This window comes from Mchenga conophoros, linkage group LG5 (genome assembly GCF_057382185.1).
Source record: "Mchenga conophoros isolate Kocher_MC1m ecotype Shallow Benthic linkage group LG5, M_conophoros_male_GT1.1, whole genome shotgun sequence".
In the NCBI taxonomy this organism is placed as follows: domain Eukaryota; kingdom Metazoa; phylum Chordata; class Actinopteri; order Cichliformes; family Cichlidae; genus Mchenga; species Mchenga conophoros.
Window position 1 is genome coordinate 27,840,658 of NC_140530.1, and position 21,063 is coordinate 27,861,720.

Genomic DNA, 21,063 nt, shown 5'->3' on the forward strand with positions numbered 1-21,063 from the left:
GCACAGCTGCAGTTTCCAGTTTTAATTCCTGTCTAGCTAACAAAGATAATAGTAATTCTGCCTGTAGGTGGTGTCAATGTGCTCTATCTACAAGTGAGCCACCCGCTGACAGCGTGACTGCAACTTTTCTTTTTTATACATATCTGCAAAATTAATTTGGCTCTGCATGAATTGTCCAGGAATGTCTTTCTGCTATTTATGAAGAAGAACAAAGAGGGGCCAGAAATTATTGCGGATATAACTGAATATCACTAAATATATGTATTTGATGCATCATAATGTCCTTTTGGCACTAGTATCACACAATAATGCAAATAAATCGAAGCTGCTCTTTTCTTTTCTACCATAGAACGAATATAGAGCTTTTGTGTAAGGAATCATTTTTTTACTATAAATCTGCTTTTCCTTTTCAATCTATTATTGAGTACAATTATATTAATGCACATATTTTAAGGACTCATCTATGATATATTAAGGATATTAAGTATTTTGCTAACCCACACTCTTTAACTTAGTTTGACAGCAGCTGCGACAGCAGAGCTGAGCTTGTTGTTGTTGTTGTGACTCTGAAGGGAAAGGATGTGTCCTACTTTACAACCTCTGCTCCATCGGAGGGATGGGATAAGTTTAACAATTCATAAACCACTTCCCAGTTATTTTCATACTCTAATTCAGAAGTTGCATTAAAACCAGGCACAATTATGCCACAGCTTAAACATAAATGTCTTAGCCAATTTTCCAAAATAAATGCATATTTGTAATGCTGTTCCAGAGCAACATTTTAAATCAGCTTACTACCATTAGCAGAGTAAGCACTTAAAAAACATTTGTAACAGTACCAAAGAAACCGCAAACGTTAGCTGGCCAGAATTAACGATTGTGTGACATATTACTTTAACAGCCAAATTAACAAGGTATTTGCTTTCTATATTTTACTAATATGTCAAGAAATCTCTGTATGTTGTCAGTCTTCACACTGGGCAGGCCTAATGCTAAGGGTCAGAGTAAGTGCTCTAAGTTTTATTTTAATCACCAGAGGCAAAAGTAACATCATGTTCAGACAGTTCAGAAAGTATTCTATATTCAATTCCACCAGGATCAACACATTTTTTCTTCTTTTTTTTTTTATTGTTGTCACTACATGTTCCTGAAATTATTGACATTCTATGATCTCTAGTTGCCACATTGCTGCTAGTGTCTTCCTGTGTGGTAGCGAGTTTCCTGTGACATCTACCTTCCCTGATACTGACAGGACTAAAAATAGTCCTGTAGGAGTAGGAGCAGAAACACATTTGAGGTAGAAGGATATAAGTACACATAAACCCTTTTTAATCACTACAAGTGTACGCCTGTGAGTGCAGAAACTCCATTCATTTTTAATAGAATTAAAATCTATACATTGGTCTGGCGGTTTGCACAGTTGACTAATGGCTCATTCAGTTTACAACATGAAAGAGCAGAAAGGTTAGGTCAGCATATGAGTTGGTGTGGGTTTTTTTTTTAATGTGTTTTATGTTTTTGAGCTTGCGTATCTATCCTTTTTCTGTGTCTAAATATCATAATTAGTTACAATGTTTATGTTGTTTATTCAACATATGCATAACTCCTTCACTGTCAAGGCTTTGGCCTTTAAACAAATTGGTGAACTAAATTTTATTGTGTGCCGGGTGGTGGCCAGGAGCGGAGGCCCTGGCGGACCGATCCCCGGCTGCCAATTGGGACATGGAATGTCACCTCTCTGGTGAGTTAGTGCGTGAGGTTGAGAGGTACTGGCTAGATATAGTCGGGCTCACCTCTACGCATGACTTGGGCTCTGGAACCAGTCTTCTGGAGAGGGGCTGGACTCTGTCTCAGTCTGGAGTTGCCCCTAATGAGAGGCGGCGGGCTGGGGTGGGTATTCTAATATCCCCTCGGCTTGCTGCTGGTACGTTGGGGTTCTTCCCGGTGGATGAGAGGGTTTGTTCCCTCCGCCTTAGGGTCGGGGAACGGATCCTGACTGTCATCTGCGCTTATGCGCCGAGTGGCAGTTCAGAGTACCTGGGTGGGGTGCTGGAAGGTGCTCCACCTGGAGACTCTGTTGTCCTGCTGGGAGACTTCAATGCTCACGCGGGTAACAACAGCGAGACCTGGAGGGGCGTGTTTGGGAGGATCGGCCTCCCTGATCTGAATCCGAGCGGTGTTTTGTTATTGGACTTCTGTGCAAATCACAGTTTGGCCATAACGAACACCTTGTTCAAACAGAAGAGTGTCCATAAGTGCACGTGGCACCAGGACGCTCTAGGCCGCAGGTCGATGATCAATTTTGTAATCGTATCACCCGACCTGCGACCATATGTTCTGGACACTCGGGTAAAGAGAGGGGCTGAGCTGTCAACTGATCACCACCTGGTGGTGAGTTGGATCAGGTGGCGGGGGAGGATGCTAGACAGACCCGGTGCACTTAAACGTGTAGTAAGCGTGTGCTGGGAACGTCTAGCAGAGGCCCCAGTCCACGAGATCTTCAACGCACACCTCCGGCAGAGCTTCAACAGCATTCCGAGGGATACTGGGGACATTGAGTCCGAATGGACCATGTTCAGCATCTCCATTGCTGAAGCTGCTGCATTGAGCCCCGAACCAAATGGTGGACACCAGAGGTGAAGGGAGACACCAGGCTGAAGAAGGAGTCCTATCGGGCTTGGTTAGCCTGTGGGACTCCGGAGGCAGCCGACAGGTATCGACAGGCCAAGCGGAACGCAGCTCGGGCAGTGGCTGAAGCAAAAACTCGGGTGAGGGAGGAGTTCGGAGAGGCCATGGAAAAAGACTTTCAGACTGCCTCGAAGAGATTCTGGCAAACTGTCAGGTGTATCAGGAGGGGAAAGCGGTGCTCTACCTGCACTGTGTATAGTGCTGGCCTCTCCCTTAGAGATAGGGTGAGAAGTTCAGCCATCCGGGAGGGGCTCAGAGTAGAGCAGCTGCTGCTCCACATCGAAAGGAGCAGCTGAGGTGGTTTGGGCATCTGACAAGGATGCCTCCTGGGCGCCTCCTGGGTGAGGTGTTCCGGGCATATTGCACCGGGAGGAGGCCCCGGGGCAGACCCAGGACAGGCTGGAGAGATTATATCTCTCGGCTGGCCTGGGAACGCCTTGGTGTTCCCCCAGATAAGCTGGAGGAGGTGGCTGGGGAGAGGGAGGTCTGGGTTTCTCTGCTTAGGCTGCTGCCGCCGCGACCCGGCCCCGGATAAAGCGGATGAAGATGGATGGATGGATGGATGGATGGATGGAAATTTTATTGTAAAAAACTTCGTTGTATCCTTTAACCTTAATTAATGTGTCACATGCATTTATGCAAAGCACAATTACAAAAATTAATATTTCCACAGAACATAAAATATTTTAAAAATCCATGGTAGCATATTTAAAGCGAAGCTTTTATATATAGCTTGTAGTTTTACCTTTATCGACCATTTGATGTCTTTACAAGAAACAGTTCAGCAATATATAAAGTGATATCCTCTAACAATGACACAATTTCCTGGCTTCTAACAATTTCAAATATGCAGTCTGTCGCACTGGAAATGCTTAGAAATCAGTTCTCTTCCCAGCAGTAACAGTTAAAAGGAGGCCATTGTTGTTGTGTCTCAGAGTCTAGAGATCTTCACAGAGGTGTAATAAGTTTAATAATTCATAAGTTGTGGATTCAATTTAGCTTTAAACTGCTTTCATAAGTTATATGGCTGGCTGTTCCTGCTGTGGGGCTGTCACAAGTATAATGGACCCTAAAGGCTGCTCATCAACACACACACGCATGCTTACATGCAAAATATGTGCATGAAAATAAAACTCAAGCATGCTAGAAAATACAAATGTACACTTGCAAAGACATCAGGAATGCTTTCAGCAACTTGGCCATCTCTGCCGCACTGACTGGATGTAAGACAAACTGATTTAGTCACAACTTACCCCCTCGAGCACTATGAATCTGCAGCTCTCATCCTCCAAACCCACATATCTCCAGTGCCAGAGTTTCTGTGACTGAGGTATCAGATCACTACAAACTTGTTTGTCATAACAGGCCTTTGGAAGCATAGCACATCATCTGCTAGCAATACTAGTCTTTTTCAATGGATATACATATCATCTTCACACTGACACTTTTTCTTTTTAAAACCTTTTTTTCCACTGCCTCTCTTCTCGGTTCCCCAACACTTTCTGATAAATTAGTGCCTCCGAGTGAATAATTTGAATGTGATTAGGCTAATGACTGCCGGCACTGTCAGCTCACCAAACAGGTTGAGTTACAGAAGAGGCGTCAGGCCAGATTTCCTCCTGCAGCAGAAGTGCTGGCATAATGCTTACAGCATGAGTATCTTTTCAAGCAGAGACAGTAATGACTTTAGCATGTGCTGGGCAGGTTTTACAGAACAAAGGATGGATGTCATTGGACAAATACAAAGTAATTTTTGTACAACAGGTTTTAAGTTCAGATTCATTGCTCTGTAGCAACAATGGCACAGCTGTTAAATGAAAAGGGCTGAATTATTTTAAATGTTTATTATTTTCCGAACAAAACTAAACAGCTGAACAGAAATTGCAATATACTTATGTTGTTACAGTTACATGTAGCATGCCAACATTTCTTGTCAGCTAAATGTTCACTCAGGATATACTGCAAAAGCAATATGCTACTGTATGTGTGCATGTGTGTGCCCCACAACAGATGTTACATGTTACACACACACACACACACACACACACACACATATATATATATATATATATATATATATATATATATATATATATATATATATATATATATATATATATATATTTTTTTTTTTTTTTTTTAAATTAAAATAAGTGAAAAACCCATAGTGATGCATTTTTAATGCATGAAGTCACTCACTGTTGGCTGTGTGAGCTGATGAAAAAGTGAGTGACCAAAATTGTTACAATACAGCCTACAGCTCTGTGCTATGCAGAATGAAAAATGAACAAGACACTGATTTTTGTGCCACCCTAAATTAAATTCAAGCCTCAGCCTGGCCACCACCACAAAATTGTGGCATCTCCATTGCAAATAAATGAATGAATAAATTAAAGGAAACAGAAAAAAAGAATTAATGTGAAGAAATAAGACTAAAAAAACATCCATGCACCAAAACGCACAATTATTTGTGTATCAAAGTATCATATTACTTTGATACACAAATAATTGTACTTTTTGGTGCACACACACCCACACACCCACAGACACACAGACACACAGTAGCACATTGCATGTATGCATGCATATATGATATATTTTAAGTGTTTTATGGGGTTGTAGGTCAAAAAATTCTGGGTACACTCTGGGACAGACAAACATTCACACTCACATTCACACCTATGGGCAATTTAGAATGACCAAATATAAATATACTCAGATCAGGAACATGGTAATCGCATGTAGTTTTGTACACTGAAGACTGGTACTAAGTCATGCTGAAAAAAGGGAATCGGCATCTTTATCAAACTTGGGATGGAGGCATGAAGTGCTCTAAAATCACACAACCACAGCAAGCACTTCAAATCATCATGTCTGTGGAAATTTCACACTAGACTTCAAACAACTTTGATTTTATACTTCTTTACTCTTCCTCCAGACTCTAAGATCTTGATTTTGATATGAAATGTAAAATTTACTTTGATCTGTACAGAGGACTTTGGACCAGTAGGCAACAGTCCAGTTCTTATTCTCCAGTCTCTGGTTCAGTGTGGCTTTCAGAGACTATTGTTTAACATATAGTTTGAACCAATATGGAAATATAGTTACTGCTGAAATGACCCAGATGCAGATAAAAGTGTTGCCCAGTTTTAAACTAGATGTATGAAAGTCTTTGATCTGCGAAATGTGGATATTTGCATTTCAAATGGTGAGTTTTGAATTAGCAGAAAACACTTGAGAATATGGTGTCAAGATAGCAATGCAAAAAGTGAATTGGAAAGTAGCAAAGGTTTTGAGCAAAACAATATTGGGGTATTTTTCATGTATCAATACACCAAGCTGATGTTTAGCTTAAACAACTAATCATCTACCTCTCAACCACAGATCAAATCAATGTTGAGCTTCTAATCTGAATTTGATAAGTTGATATTTACTGACAAGCATAGCACTAAAAAGAATACATATCATGATCATACTCTGACCTACAGTTTGAAAGCACATAATTAGGAAAACACCTTCCTACACACAATCTTAGTTTAACCATTTCTTTCTTTAGCAATCACACAAAAACACTCAGGGGTATATAACAGTACTTACTAGACACAACACCCCAACAACTTAATCATAGATATACATACAAACATAAATTTACACTCTCTCAAGTACACACAGAGTGGTTTCTCCAAATGTGACAACAAAGTGGATGCATGGGTGAATCTAGGTGTCACCTCGTTGTGCTTATTATTATACACATGCATATACACAGCAGAGCCTCTTATTGGTAAGTTGATGCCACTCATTTAAAAGCAATTCTGTAGAGATCCATCACTGAATATAGAGAGACAAAGGGGTTTGTAACTGCAATGTGAAATTTGTATGTTTTCACCCCTGGCTTTCATTTGTAGTCATGAAAAAGTGAATAATTTCCATAACAAGAGCAAATTTGCATAGGCAAAAATTTGTGACTAGTTGCAGTCTGACCGTAGAGATTTAAGAATTCATCAAAATCTGTAAACTGAAATGAATGAAAATCTGTCACTGACGATATGTTTGGAAGAACACATCAATGCCAAGAATGTAGCAGCACTGTACACAATAGTAAATATTAACATAATAAGGTTTTATTTATGATGTTTCTCCTGGACTAATATGCATAATACACTTGAATGAGCTGTGATTGCAGAGAGCAGCTGCCAGGTACGTTTGTATGAAAGTGGAAGAAGGCTTCATGTGAAAAGAATGCAGCACTACTCAGTCAGGCTTCTCAGGGTGCATAAAAGAGAACACAAGATCCAATTGAAAAGAAGCGAACAGAGTAACTCAGCCTATTCGTTTTGTTGAATAAGAAATTAAAGCAAGCACACTATTATAATCATTCGCTATTCACTAAACCATCAAGTAGGCGTCACAAAACAAATGAACAAGCGTGCTGCTGAAGTGTTCAGAAAAAGAGATACACCTGTTTGTTCAATGCAGGAAAATGAGAAGAAAAAGACAGAAGACAGACTGACAAGTATGCATATTTTCAAACAAACTTACATAAACTAGCAATGACACTTTAACTTTATGTTAATTTTGATTTGCAAGAAAAGCAAAATGCAACGGAAATCCAGGAAATAGTCATTCACATCGTCTATATGTCTGCCATAATTATTTGTAGATTCCTTAGTGTGGCCGACAGGTAATGGGAGACTAACTCAAGAAAGCCATTATCCACGTATAAAGGCCCTTCCCTGACATTAACTGAAGAGTGTCTTGCTGTGAGGTTGCAATGAGTCACCATACATCTATAGAATAATCTTAATATGATGATGTAGTGTATGTGTGTAGTACCCTGTATAACCAGAAACATACAGCTTAACCCTTAAAATTACCCAACTAAGATCCCTTTTAACCTTTCTTCAGACTTCTCAAATTCCAACAAGTCTGGAAGAAAGCTATGCAGCCTTTCAATTGTGTGGTGTTACTCTAGACCATTAGTGGTAATGTTACTAAATATTTTTGCTTGTTTAGGTCACACTACCTTGAAATTGTTACTGCCCTTTAATGATCATAACGACAACAAATGCCAGTGTATCTGAAGAAATAACATACATTTTTCCTCTGTTACATCAAGTTTCAGTGTCACACAAGCACCATAAAAATCAATGACCCGGTCACTGGTATGTCTTTGTTTCACATTCACTGTAGGGCTATTTTGATTTTTTTCTAGTGGACCCTGATTGACTCATTATAAAGAATTGATATCTTCAATAGGAATGAATGGAGATGACAGGTAAGAACAACACAGAAAAAGACTAAAACATCATTTGTTCTGGTCTTTTCATGAAAATTGTTCACAATCTGCTTCTTAGGTCTGATGACATTATCCATTTCCAGGTCCCAACTCTTCTCAGTTACCAAATTAAACAAACACTGTGGTATCACTGAGAGTTAAAAATCGTCCAAATTCTGTCATCTCCAATGAATGGTCAGTGTGGCTGTTCTCCCAGGCGTTACAATGCCGCCCAAGGCCCAAGTGCATTTCTCGGCTTTTAACAAAATGCTATACGTCGCCAGGTGTTTCATCTGATTTGAGGTGTTACCTCCTTTGACAGTATCACAGTATCACCTTAAAGCACTTGTTGCAGGCTGCTGTGTTTGCATCTTTTGCTGTGAAGTACAGCCAGACTTGTGACCGCCTCTCCTTGGGCATTTTTAATCTGTAGCTTTGCTCTAAAAGAACGTACGTACCTGGGCCCACCTACTACGCTTGCAAAGGTAAAATTATTGGCTAGAATTCAAAGTGTATTACATCTCAGGGGAAAAAAAAAGCACCGAAACAAAGCACCGAAATTTGCGCTGCTTTTCGGTCTGATTACTACAGTTTATGTCCGGTACCGGTACCCATCCCTACCTAATGGTAGCCAGTTTAGAACCTCTACAAAGTGTGTGTGAGTGTGTGTAGGGTGTGAGTGTGTGTCTTTGTGACATGCATAGACACACACAGGCTCTGAGTTTTTGAATACTAACGCATCTGATTGCTGCCATTATGATGCTGAATGAAATTGAAGATGTGTAATTGGCTATTGTTCATGACAAAGCTGGTACACAGAGGGATAAAAAAGATACAGAAAAAAACAAAAACTGCAAAATACCGCACATATGAACAGTAACCCTCCCACCCACCCACTCAGTAAATATTAAACAGACGGGGGGAAAAAATGGCAAAAATTGTGTGTTGTACATGTGCACACACAGTTATCCTGACCTGTACACATACAAGTTCTGTCACCTCTTGCACAATTTTTTACACCCACTCTCCAAACACACACACTCTCTCTCTCTCTCTCTCACACACACACACACACACACACACACACACACACACACACACACACACACACACACACACACACACACACACAGAGTAGATGTCTCACCCACACACTGAGTGTCTATGGAAGGAACAAGCAGTAATTAGGGTGGTTAATAGCTTGTCTGTTGTGGTAATTGCTGCCTGTATGGATCTGGTTGGAGGGTAGAATAGGGGTGCAGCAGAGGGGTCTCATCAACACTTTAGTTCTAATGGTCTCATGTCTCTCTCTCTCTCTCTCGCTCTGTGTCACCTCTTTATCTCTTTCTTGCCAAGCTAAACTCTTGCTAAAGTTTATCTGTGACAAACTTTCTAAAGCAGATGACACAGAATATTCATCAGTACAGCATCCATCTGAAATAGACAGTTAACCAAAAGATGTTCTTTTTTGGGTATTTATATTTATTATAATGACCAAAACTGCTATAACATAATTTGTTCCTATAATTTGTTCCTTTGCAAGCTCCTTTGACTACGATGACCTGGATGACTGAGAACCTTCACAGACTTGTTCCTATAATATTGTTTTACTCTCCCAGAGTAAAATGCTTCACTGCTCACAGCCTCTCTTTTTTGCCTCATCAGAAACAAAACATATTTTTTAAGGACATCAAGAACAGTGCTATAAGGGCAAAAAAAAGATATTTTTTGTTTTTAAGATCTGCAATTGCAAGAAAAAAGGACATTTCTTCAAGATATGAAGAAAATCAATTCAAGAAGTACAGCTGATATAAGCTATGTAAAGGAGAAATGGCTGGCTTTCACTTCTCACCTGAAGGCTGTATTTTTTTTCTGCATTAAAATATGCCACACAAAAATACTGAATATTTTGCTGAAATGTTTAGTTTATATCATGGTCTCACTGTTAAGCACAGGCACTGTGATACAGAAGTTTTTCTCTGTGGGTTTTAGTGACATGATTAATATACAGGTGTTTTACAAATTAAATCCAGAACAACATTGTCTGCCTGCCAGACAATTCTGATACACGTGTTGCAAATAAAGATGTATCAGCATATTCTTAAAATCAAAACCAATATGTACAATATGTGCTCTGAATGATACAAGATTGAAAGTTTAACATTGTCATGACAGATAGTTTTACTGGTATTGGTATTTAACAATAAAGCTTAGAAAGGCAGGAGATATAACAAGGTAGAAATAAAAAAAATTGAAGCAAATATTATATAGTAAAAAACTGAGCCACTCAGATTCCAGTTGTCAGAGGGCCCGGTGGCGCCAGTGTCCGACAGCCTCGCCTCTGTCAGTGCGCCCCAGGGCAGCTGTGGCTACAACGTAGCTTGCCATTGCCAGTGTGTGAATGTGTGTGTGAATGGGTGAATGACTGAATGTAGTGTAAAGCGCTTTGGGGTCCTTAGGGACTGAGTAAAGCGCTATACAAATGCAGGCCATTTACCATTTACCATTTGTACAAATAGGAATTTTTAACGATAAGAAAGGCCAAAAATAAAATTTACTGCTTTTGATTTCCCAACCAAATTGTAAGATTTTAACATTAGTACCTCCAGCAATGTGGAGAATATTGGATATTGCAAAGAAATATTAAGTTATTGAGTAAGGAGGATTTTTTACACCATCATGAAAATGGTAAAAAGCAATTCCATGACTGAACTAAAGATTATTGTAGTTACTGAAATTACAAGCAGGCATCTTCTTACTTCTTGTTGTGTTGAGCTGACAGGGCGATGGTCTTTATCAACAGGAAAAGCTAACTGTAAAACTTGTGAAAATATAGTTAGAGGTTTAAAATCTATATGCATCCTTTGGTATTTTCCTGTGCCATCTGGTGGGCTGGACTGGAGTCTTTGCCAGGCCAATTCTGCCTTATATTTGACACTCCTGCTATAAAAGCTTTATCACCACACACTCTGAAAAACACCGCTGCAAAAATGCACTCCACATCATTCCTAGTCATCTGATTATTGCCATAAAAATACATTGTTGTACGAGATTTGCATTTCAACTATAAGACACATTAAATGTCACCAAATCCACCATAATATGAGGCAAACATCCCTAAAAACATGACAAACAAAGTACTGTTGGATTTCAACAAAGATAGAAAAATCTCACAGATGAAGAAAATCAGGCACAAGGAGAAATCAGCTTGACAGTTGTAGGGCAGGAAAAAGATGCCAAAAACACCTTTGAAGTTACAGTTTTGTTTCTTGTGCCAACACATCTCTGTAGCAGATTCAAACTGATGTTCAGTTAACTAAGTTGAGCTGGTTTTATCAGAGGACCGGCAAAGGAAGAGAAAGAGAAGAGTGATGAAAATGAGAAATAACTGGGTGTTGTGATGTGAAAGACAGTCCCGTCATTAATTAGTCACATGGTTTGATCCCCCGCGCACGCTGCCGTGATGCACCTGGAGTAAGCTGCTTGAGGTAAGAGCATTATCTAACTGTCTAAAAATGTAAATGACAGGGAAGAGAACATAATGTGTTAAAGACACAGTAAGAAATGTCCTGTTCTGTCGCTGAAAATATTCAAAAGCAGTTTTCTATTTTTATTTTTATAAATAGTGTTATTAATTACAAATGATCAGTCTTAACAATTATACATTCAGTAGTCCCTTTACTAAGTCTACCTTGTTAGTGCTGGGTTGGGCCCTTTTCCCCTTCAAAATAGCCTTAATTCTTTGTCGCATAGATTCGACCAGGTGCTAAAAACATCCCAGAGCCTTTTTCAGCATTATACTGGCACGACTAACAAAAGATTTTGGTCTGTATTTACATTACACTGCCGTTCCACCACATCCCAAAAAGGCTCAGTTTGACCGTGGAGACCTTTACGAGACACACTGTGCCCATAAAGATGGTCAATAGTAGTCAGGTAAGCTTAAACAATCCTCAAATTATACTAAAGGACCCATTGTTTACCAAGAAAATATCCCCCTCATTATCTGAATGCTTTAGCAGAAAGCTGGAAACTGTGTTTCCAGTCTTCTGTTCTCCAACATCAGTGAGACTGCTGGAACGGTTGCCTTAGACTCCTGTTCTTGGATGACAGGAGTGGCAGTTGGTGTGGTCTTGTGCTGCTGTAATGCATCTACTTCAAGGTTCCCATCTTGTACATACAGAGATGCTTTTCTGCATGCCTCGGTTCTTCCCCATTTTGATTCTTGGTTTGAACTTAAGCAAGTCGACCTGACCATGTCGACATGTCTAAATGTGTTAATTCCATGTCATTGGCAGGCTTGATATTTGCATTATCTAATGCAAATGTCTAATCATGCTCTTCATAGTTGCACAGGTGTACTTAATAATAGAGGCCAGTGACTGCAGATTACTACTAAGCACTCATGTCTGCATTCTGTTTAGCTGCATTATCGTCATGCTTGTAATCAGAGAACAGATGTCCTGCCAGAGGAGTATAGTTACAACTTGCTGAGCAAAATGCAGTTTGTAGGAAACAACAGAGAAATATGAATGCAACATGCAAAGCTGATAATAATTTCTGACATACTCACTGCCTCACAACTGTCACTATTAACAGAGGTGGGAAGTAACAAAGTACACATATATTTTCATTGTACTTAAATAGAATTTTCAGGTAACTTGTGTATTTTTTTTTACTTTTATATCGCATGTTTTCATAAATGGGTTGTTAAGTTTTTGAGGAGACTGATTATTTTATGTCACTGAATACCTTCTGGATATCAACTCGATTTGAATGTAAATGGAAGGAACAATAAAACTTAGAAGACAACCTTGGTGATCCTTATTGCAGACTAAAGGCAAAAACATATAATTATGGACCAGAATGAATAAAATTTCTGGTGCTACAAAAGAGGAGCAAGCACAAAGGGAATAATCTATTTTCCAAGTTGAACTGTCTAAAACATAAGTATGATCCTTTACATGTTCAGTCTGAAGGTGCAGGTATGAATTAAAATTTGACTCCACAGCACACAAATGCCTTTGAGTCCTCCTTTCCTCCCCTACATAAAAGATGATTAGTAAAAATGGGACTGTCCATCTCAGCCACTGTATTAAGGCTGGTGGGGCCTTTGTATATTTATGGATTAATTCAAAGTGCATGAAAATGCATCAATTTGTTGGAAGACGTACTTGCATAATAATCACCATATATTTATGTGGACAATATTCTTTTTTTTCTTTCCAATAAATAAACTCAAAAAATGAATGACTGGACCTTTAACATGATGATGCTTCGCTCACTTAATTCTACCTACAAAATACTTTATACTGCTTAGAGGTTGAAAATACCAAAGAGCAGTGAATTTTAGAGCAGCAGCACAAGTTGGCTCATCACAGCCTGCATACAAAATCCACACAATGGAAATTATTATGACTTGTTTTTAAGTGATTTTTCCCCCACTCTGATTTTTGGGGTTCCCACACTTACCAAATCCTGACTGTACATATTAAAATTTTTAGATGTAGAGGCAGAGTTTCCCACTTACAATGTAGTCAACAATCCTACTCTTTTTTTTTTTTTTTTAGCTTTACTTGAATAAAGAAGTTGAAAGAGTACTTTAACTTTCACCAATGCATTTTTAAGACACACATCTTAACCTCCCCTTAACTGAAGAATGTCTATACCTTTGTCCACTCTGAATATTAAATTATCGGTGTGGTCAGCTCAGAAAATAAAAAGGATCAAATCAAGCTGTCGGCAGAAAGCCAACATGGTGATAAAGCTCTCATCATACATTTAGTGTATATTTCTGCTTCATATCCTTATCCCTTCAGCAATGGTGAGATTGAATCAGCCCCACAAAACAGTGCAAACAGCAAAAAAAGTGAAAAACTGCCTATTTGGTCATATTCTAAGAGACATATGAGAACTACAGTATCAAACTACTTAAAAAAATAAAGTAAAATGTTTTTTGTCACAGTCTTTTAAAATATGCAGTGTTAGGGAACTTAACTTTTCCGTTTTAATCTTCTGTAATAATGAATCTAAATTACAGCAATAACTCAAAGCATGCAGTGAAATACGAAACCTCTGTCTGTATCTACATAAAACTAAAAGAAATAAAAGCAGCTTTGTGAGTCTCACTACATTGTTATCATCTTGGTTAGTCTCTGAGGCCATTTCACAGAATATATCTCCCACTATGTTCATTCGTGCATGAAATAGGATGGTGCTCACCTTATTAATACTCCTGATGCATCTCGTTAACTTTACTACACTAATGTACTGTATGTTGTAGAGGAATAGAATCAGAAATGTGTTATGCTGATATCATGGTTGATAGTTTTGTTTCTTGGCTATGACACCATGTGGAATACTTCAAATTGAATCAATAGCACATAATCTTACAAAACAATATGATACTTTTTCCAAAAGCATTTATACCACTTTGTGATGTAGCACCAGTAATGTGCAAAAGTGTTCTATTGCTGATTAAGTGGTGATCAATTGGTGACTGTGGGTATGAATATGGGCATAAATAGTTGTCTGATCTGTTCGTCCTGCAGTAGACTCATGACCTGTTCAGGATGCATCCTGCCTCTTGCTCATGACAACTGTGATAGGACCTATGACCATGAATTGGAGAAATAGTTAAAAAAAATATGCATCGATGCATTTGCTTTATTGTTGTTGTTGTTGTTTTTATTTCCTGGGCATGAACCTGACCTCATACAATAGATGTTGATGCATCTTCACTTATCCAAACGTTTTCCACCTTAAAGGACCAAAAATTGCACATACAGTATATAAACAGGATGGACTGGCAGACAGGAGTTTGAGTCACATATCTCATTGGGATCTTTTATTTATTTATTTTAATGAAACTACTTAAGTTTAAGCAATGAAACGTACTTAGTTTGGTTTAGGCAATGCAAAATACTTGGCTTGGTTAAGTCAGTTTAGTTGAAATATGTTAGTTTAAAAATTGATTATATATCAGTTTCAAAGTCATGCTAACTCCAAAAAAACTGCATATTTTGGGTCTATGTACACTGATTGTTTTTAGGGATACCTTGCCAAAGGGGCTCAGTTGCACCTGTTCAAATTGTTTTTTTTTAGTTTGAAGCTTATTTTTCACTATAATGCATCCCGTTGGATTAATTCAATATGGCAGAGAGTTATGGACTACGTTATGGACCCTACCAGTCAAGCTAGTTAACCAATGGTAATGTTCACGGATACCTTCCTGGCTCCAACCGCTTCTCCAAATGTGGTCAAATCAGATTCAATAAGTCCTATGCATAAGACTTTAAAATGATACTTCACAAAACAGCAGGTGATGTCACCGTAGCTACAGCCATCTTATTATACAGTCTATGGTTAACACATATTAACCATGATGAAGAACCAAATCTTATCTTTGCTCTGCATCATACAGTATATATGAACATGATCGTTTAAGGTATACCTGAATTCACAAAGTAGTCCTGACAATAACAATCATGGTTTTTCACCAAAGGAGTCCAATTTTGCACAATCTTCCATTCACGGTGAGAATACCACAACACCTAATACAAAAGCATAAATCTGAGACAAGAAAACGGTGACCAAAGAAAATAAGAAAAGAAAAAAAAAGAAACACTCCTATCAAATGTGACAAGCATTGTTGTTTGAATTGAGAATAAATAAATAGAAACGAAAACACACAAAAAAACTATATCAATAGAAAACATGAACAAAGCTGAACACAGAAAAGAGCGCCACCTACAGAAAACTGTTTTTATTATACGAATTCCCAAACAACAGGATGCATCATGGAATTATTGAATGGGAGGCAATTCCTGGGAACTATAGTTCGATCAGCACAACAATGCCACCGATAAATAAATAACGAAGAATACAAATTGCAAAACTGTTGAACGCTCAATCAAATAATTTTCCCTCTTCCACACTCACCGACACTGTTTGCCCCAACGTCCCTTCTCAAGCCACAAAACATGACGGCAGACATTGAGTTTTCCTTATTAGTGTACCATCCAAAGAAAAGGCAGAAAGAGACAAACAGAAGCGATAAGAGGACAGAGAAAAGAAGAGACAGAGGGAGAGATGTGGACTGCCGCGCGCTCAGGGAACACAGAGGCGATGATAAGAGATGACTGGCGCTTACGTTACGACCACTCAAGCCCCAAGAGGGAGGGGGTGGGGGAGAGAGAGGTACACAATGTGAAGGGTGGAAGAGAGAGAGAGAGTAGGATGAGCTTAGGGAAAAAAGTGAGCGAGTATTAAGGCGCAAAAAAAGGAGAGGGAGATTTTGAGAGTCTGTGTGGGAGAGTGAGCAACAAAGAGATAAAATAAGGTGAGAAGGAAAGAGAGTGAAAAACAATTCATTCTATTATGGAAATGCCAGGAGAGAGTACGAGTTCAGTGACTCTGACTATTCATCCATTTAGAGTTCTTTCTCTGAGTTAGCTTGGTTCCTATAATTGCCTAATTTTATAGACCGTGTCATATTTTCGACACAGTTTAGGGCAGTAATACATTGTTTAGTAACACATTTAAGATTAGTTATGGTTATTCTGAGGCACTCAAAAAGACCTTTGTGAACCTGTAAAAAAGCTCTAAGTGATCAGGCAATAATTTAGGAGTGGGGTACTGGTGCAAGGATACAAGCTATTTGTTCTTTGATCATTTGTTACTGGTCTACAGCTTGTCTCAGTCATCCTTCAGGTCTTTGACAGGTTACATTCCGCCAGAGAAGAATCAGACACCCGGAGAGCCATTTTGATATCCATGATGCCGGCACGACTTTATATTTGTAATTATTTTTGAAACACAACTACTAGAAAATTTAATTTTACTAATGAAGTGTTTCAGTGTTTGAAATTATATTGCCTCCCAAAAGGAAGGGAAGCTTCCCCAGCCTTTAAATAGCACCCCTATCAACTTACATATCTAAATGTTAATGCCTGGGGTGCTTCTCAGCAAATGAAGTTAGCTGGGTAATTCTTCCAACAGAAGAATTAAGAATTAAGTATCTTGGGGTCTTGCTCACAAGTGATGGGAAAAGGGAGCGGGAGATCGAGAGATGCAATGATGCGCACGCTGCACCTATGGTCACGAGCTGTGGGAAGTGACCCAAAGAACGAGACTGCGGATATGAGCGGCGGAAATGAGCTTCCTCCGAAGGGTGACTGGCCTCTCCCTTAGAGATAGGGTGAGGCATGTGGGAGGAGTAGAGTCACTGGTGCTCCACATCGAAAGGAGCCAGTTGAGGTGGTTCAGGCATTTGATAAAGATGCCTCCTGGGTGAGGTGATCTGGGCATATCCCACCAATAGGAGGCCCCGGGGCAGACCCAGGACATGCTGGAGAGATTGTATCTCTTGGCTGGCCTGGGAACTCCTCCGTGTTCCCCCGGATAAGCTGGAGTAGGTGGCTGGGGAGAGGGAGGTCTGGGTTTCTCTGCTTAGGCTGCTGCCCCTGCGACTGGGCCGCGTATCAAGATGGATGGATTCTTCTAAAAGCCTATCATGCATTCTTAACTTACTTTTTTTCTGAGTGAGTTTTACCACACTTGATCTTCCCGCAGAAGAAAGAAAATAATGTCAACTAATGTCAACTGATTTTAAAGGCATTAATAAAGCAAAATCCAATTATTTTGTTATTTTATCTACAATGTCATGTTAAGGAGAGACTGTTGTATCGTGGATATTTGTTTTTGTGGACATAGATATAAAAACATATGTGGATGTAACAAAGCCAGGTAAAGAGAAAGAACATAGGGATATGCTTCTAATGAAAAGTACTGAGTATAACACAGCAAACAAAGTAACATGCTACTAGTCGCATTACATTTTTCTGTAACTCACAATTGTAGTGCTGTACTTTGTAATCTCATTACAGTTACCTATCAGACAACCAATGCTGTTAATTGTGTTACAAAGGTTCTTCAATTATCCACTGAGACGGAAAACAATCAATTAAGGGTGTGTTTTTTCCCCTGAACTACAATCAGATGACTTCTGTTCCTCTTGAGGTAGAATGAAAGTAACAAAGTAATCTACAATGTTTAGGACTGGAGACATTAATAATACTTTCATTTTTATTGCATGAAAGGAGAGCTGGCAGATGGTAGACAGCATGAGGCCAAAAAGAACTATCCTCCACCCTACGACTCAACCTCTGCCAAACAGCCAAAGCTTGATTTTCAACAGGTACCAAAAGCAGTGATATGCAGTGAGACATGTAGCACTGAACCCTTCATTTCTAACTACAACATGCTAATATTTGAAGAATTTAAGAGACATCTTGTGTTTTTCCTCACCAAGAAAGAGCATTGACTCAGTGTGTGGGACTACGCCCTAAGCTTTATATTTTTAACTGGTAAATATGTGGTATTGCATATATCACCTCAAACAGGGATGACAACAAGCAGTGTGTAGTGTTAATATTCAAGAAAGTGTGGACTAAAAGTCAGAGTTACATACAGGGAGGTAAATATTTTTGAGAGCAGTGAGTTTGTGTGGAGGTATAAAAGAAGTGAGCAGTGATTAGAGTGAAACAGCAAGAAAGGACTCCTTCCAGACATCCCACTTCTCCTTCCTCTCTTTTACACTCATATTTTTGTGATACTTCCAAAAAGTCAAAACCCTCAACAAGATTAACTTGCTATATAACTCAAGTTATAAACTATGGAAAATCTAACTGAGAAAAACATGTCCAAAATTTGTTGTTTATGATTACGTGTTAGTTACTGCATTCACGTTAGGTTCAGTTTGTAGAAAGACAGGCACAAAACAATTAGAAAAAAATGTGCAGATATGTTAAATTTAAACATTTCCTCAGGCTTTTTCTAAGCTTCTGAGTTAATGAAAAGCAAAACTTTATGAAATAGAAATACGAGTGCTTAGGCAAAGAAAAAGAAAATATAATCAAGCTAAATAATCGTGAATAAATAATAAATGAAATATAAAGGGTCCCATATCAATTTATTGTTACCTCGTATGTACGTTCCCCCCCCCCCCTGCATACTTACACTTTATTTTTTCTCTGTTATAGTCCCTTTTCTCAGATCATTTATCTCTCTCCTTTTTTTCTTCCAATCTTCTCATTTTCCTTCTCTTACTTTCTCCAGCTCTCCAGCTATGTGCCTGAGGGTTATTTTGTTTTCCTGCTGTCTACAGTCATCAAAGCAATGCAGAGAAACACACACACATACAGTAAATACAAGCATATTTGGCATGGTTTTACATACATGCATTCACAAATGCTCTGAATGCACAAAAAACATGGACGAATCTATTTGGTGGCTGGGTGAGGGGGGTAGACACTAATAACCGTAGTTATTGCTCTCTCTCTCTCTCTCCCTCATGGCTAGTTAGTTGTGAACGTTGCACGCCCTGAACAGCGTGACCTAGATTCATCCAAAACAGCTCAACCACACATCTTTACATCAGCAGAGGTTCTGAGTCACATTGCTCAGCCTAGTCTAGCTACAAATCACTCAGCACTCGATGCCAGCAAGACACACAAATGTGCACATTTTGTTCCTAGAACAGTTAACCTGGTGGATTATATAACATGCTAACTTCACCATATATACTTTGAGCTTGCTGCTTTGACATCTCCATCAATGTTGGAACAATACAGAGCTGTTCCAGTTTGGTTCCAAGACCATAAACTGAAATTGCATGGCTTCTTCTGGTTCTAAGTTTTAGCAACAAATTTCCAAATCTGTCACACTAAGAAGCGCACAGGATCCTACAATGTGTAGAGCTTTCAGCATCTCAAGGCAGCTTTCATCTTGCGACTGTGGAGCTTCTTAACTTTTAACTACCTCAGAAAACATCGCCATCTATATATGGCAGATTAGTCTTTCCCTGAGTTTTTGCACTCTGTCGTCTCCAGAGACGAAGTGCTGCATAGAGCCCCAGTCAAACCTTGCCAACCCTGCTTTTGGTTACCACTGACACTGCAGTTCTTCTAAACTGCACTGTTCCTCCTCAATATAGAAAAATAAAATAAACAAAAAACACTGGGCTCGAACGCCTGCCTTGTTCTGCTCGTCATCTACTCCAGTGTTGCCCACCAGTGGTTTCAGCCCTTTTACTCATTCTTAAGTAATTGCATACACTTTCAAGTAACAATCTGATCTTTAGCTCTACATTTATAGAAACTGCATTTGTACTTCTGAAGCTTCATCCACGCACACTACATTTCTAGAAACATGGCTTGAGATTAACCCTCTAATCTTAACTGTAAGATTTTGAAGTCAACTAGTCTGTAATACTGTGCTTGTCACAACACCCAAGACTGAATGTTAAGACTTGCTTTCCAATCCGTTTCATTCTGATGAGCCATTACGTCGTGTGTTTTCTATGTAAAAATGTTTGTGCCGAAAGTCAGAAGTAGAAACTTTGGTGTATTCTGTAACAGATAAGCAAGTCCCATCTTTTTTTCTGTTTGTTTGAAGAAACTCATAAAACCATACCATGAAGTATGGTTGCACACAAGCTGTCAGACAAGGTTGAAGTCACAGGGATAACATGATTGTGTTCTTTTTTTCAGAGTAGCTGTTTAGTTGAGCAAGTGCTGTGAGGCTCTAAAAGTTTTGAAACTGGTATGAGTCACTGTTTTCAAGATTACTTTTGGCACTTTTACAATTATTAGAGAACTCAGAGACTGGATTGACATAAAATAAAAGTCCTGGAGTATAACTGAACTCAGAGCCTCGTACAAACACACACACGTAAATTAACACACACTGCTCTGCTGACAGGGCACCATAAAAGTGTATCAGCTGTCACAAAAAAGAAAAAGTCATTGAAAGTGTTGTTGCGACAGAAAACCACAATACTGTGTGCCAAGAAACATTAACTTGTGTAGTTACTTGTGCCATATTTATGCTAAATTTACATGTTTGTTTACCCCAGAATGAAGTCAATCTACATGAGAAAAGCAAACAGGTAAGTAAACTGCTGTCAGCCAACAAGCAGTCATATTAATGTAATTTCATATATATAAATATAAAATCATAAATGAGTCACGCAGGAGTTTTGATGCAAACAACGTAATACACCAGGAGTGCATGATCTTTGCTTGCAGCTGTCTTGTAGT

The 21,063-nt window shown here is 39.0% G+C and overlaps 1 protein-coding gene across 8 annotated transcripts in view; it reads right to left on the minus strand.

Moving 5' to 3' along the window:
* The window catches only part of grip2b (glutamate receptor interacting protein 2b), a 287,364-nt gene that overhangs the window by 57,679 nt on the left and 208,622 nt on the right, over positions 1–21,063 (minus strand). For 2 of the 8 annotated variants that reach the window (XM_085274684.1, XM_085274683.1), the window contains exon 1: positions 15,905–16,054. The exons of the other annotated variants lie outside the window; for them this stretch is intronic. In XM_085274684.1, coding sequence (XP_085130810.1) covers positions 15,905–15,959 — 55 coding nt within the window. In that variant the 5' untranslated portion in view covers positions 15,960–16,054. Of the gene's footprint in view, positions 1–15,904; positions 16,055–21,063 lie in introns of those variants that run through there. 8 annotated transcript variants of the gene reach the window in all.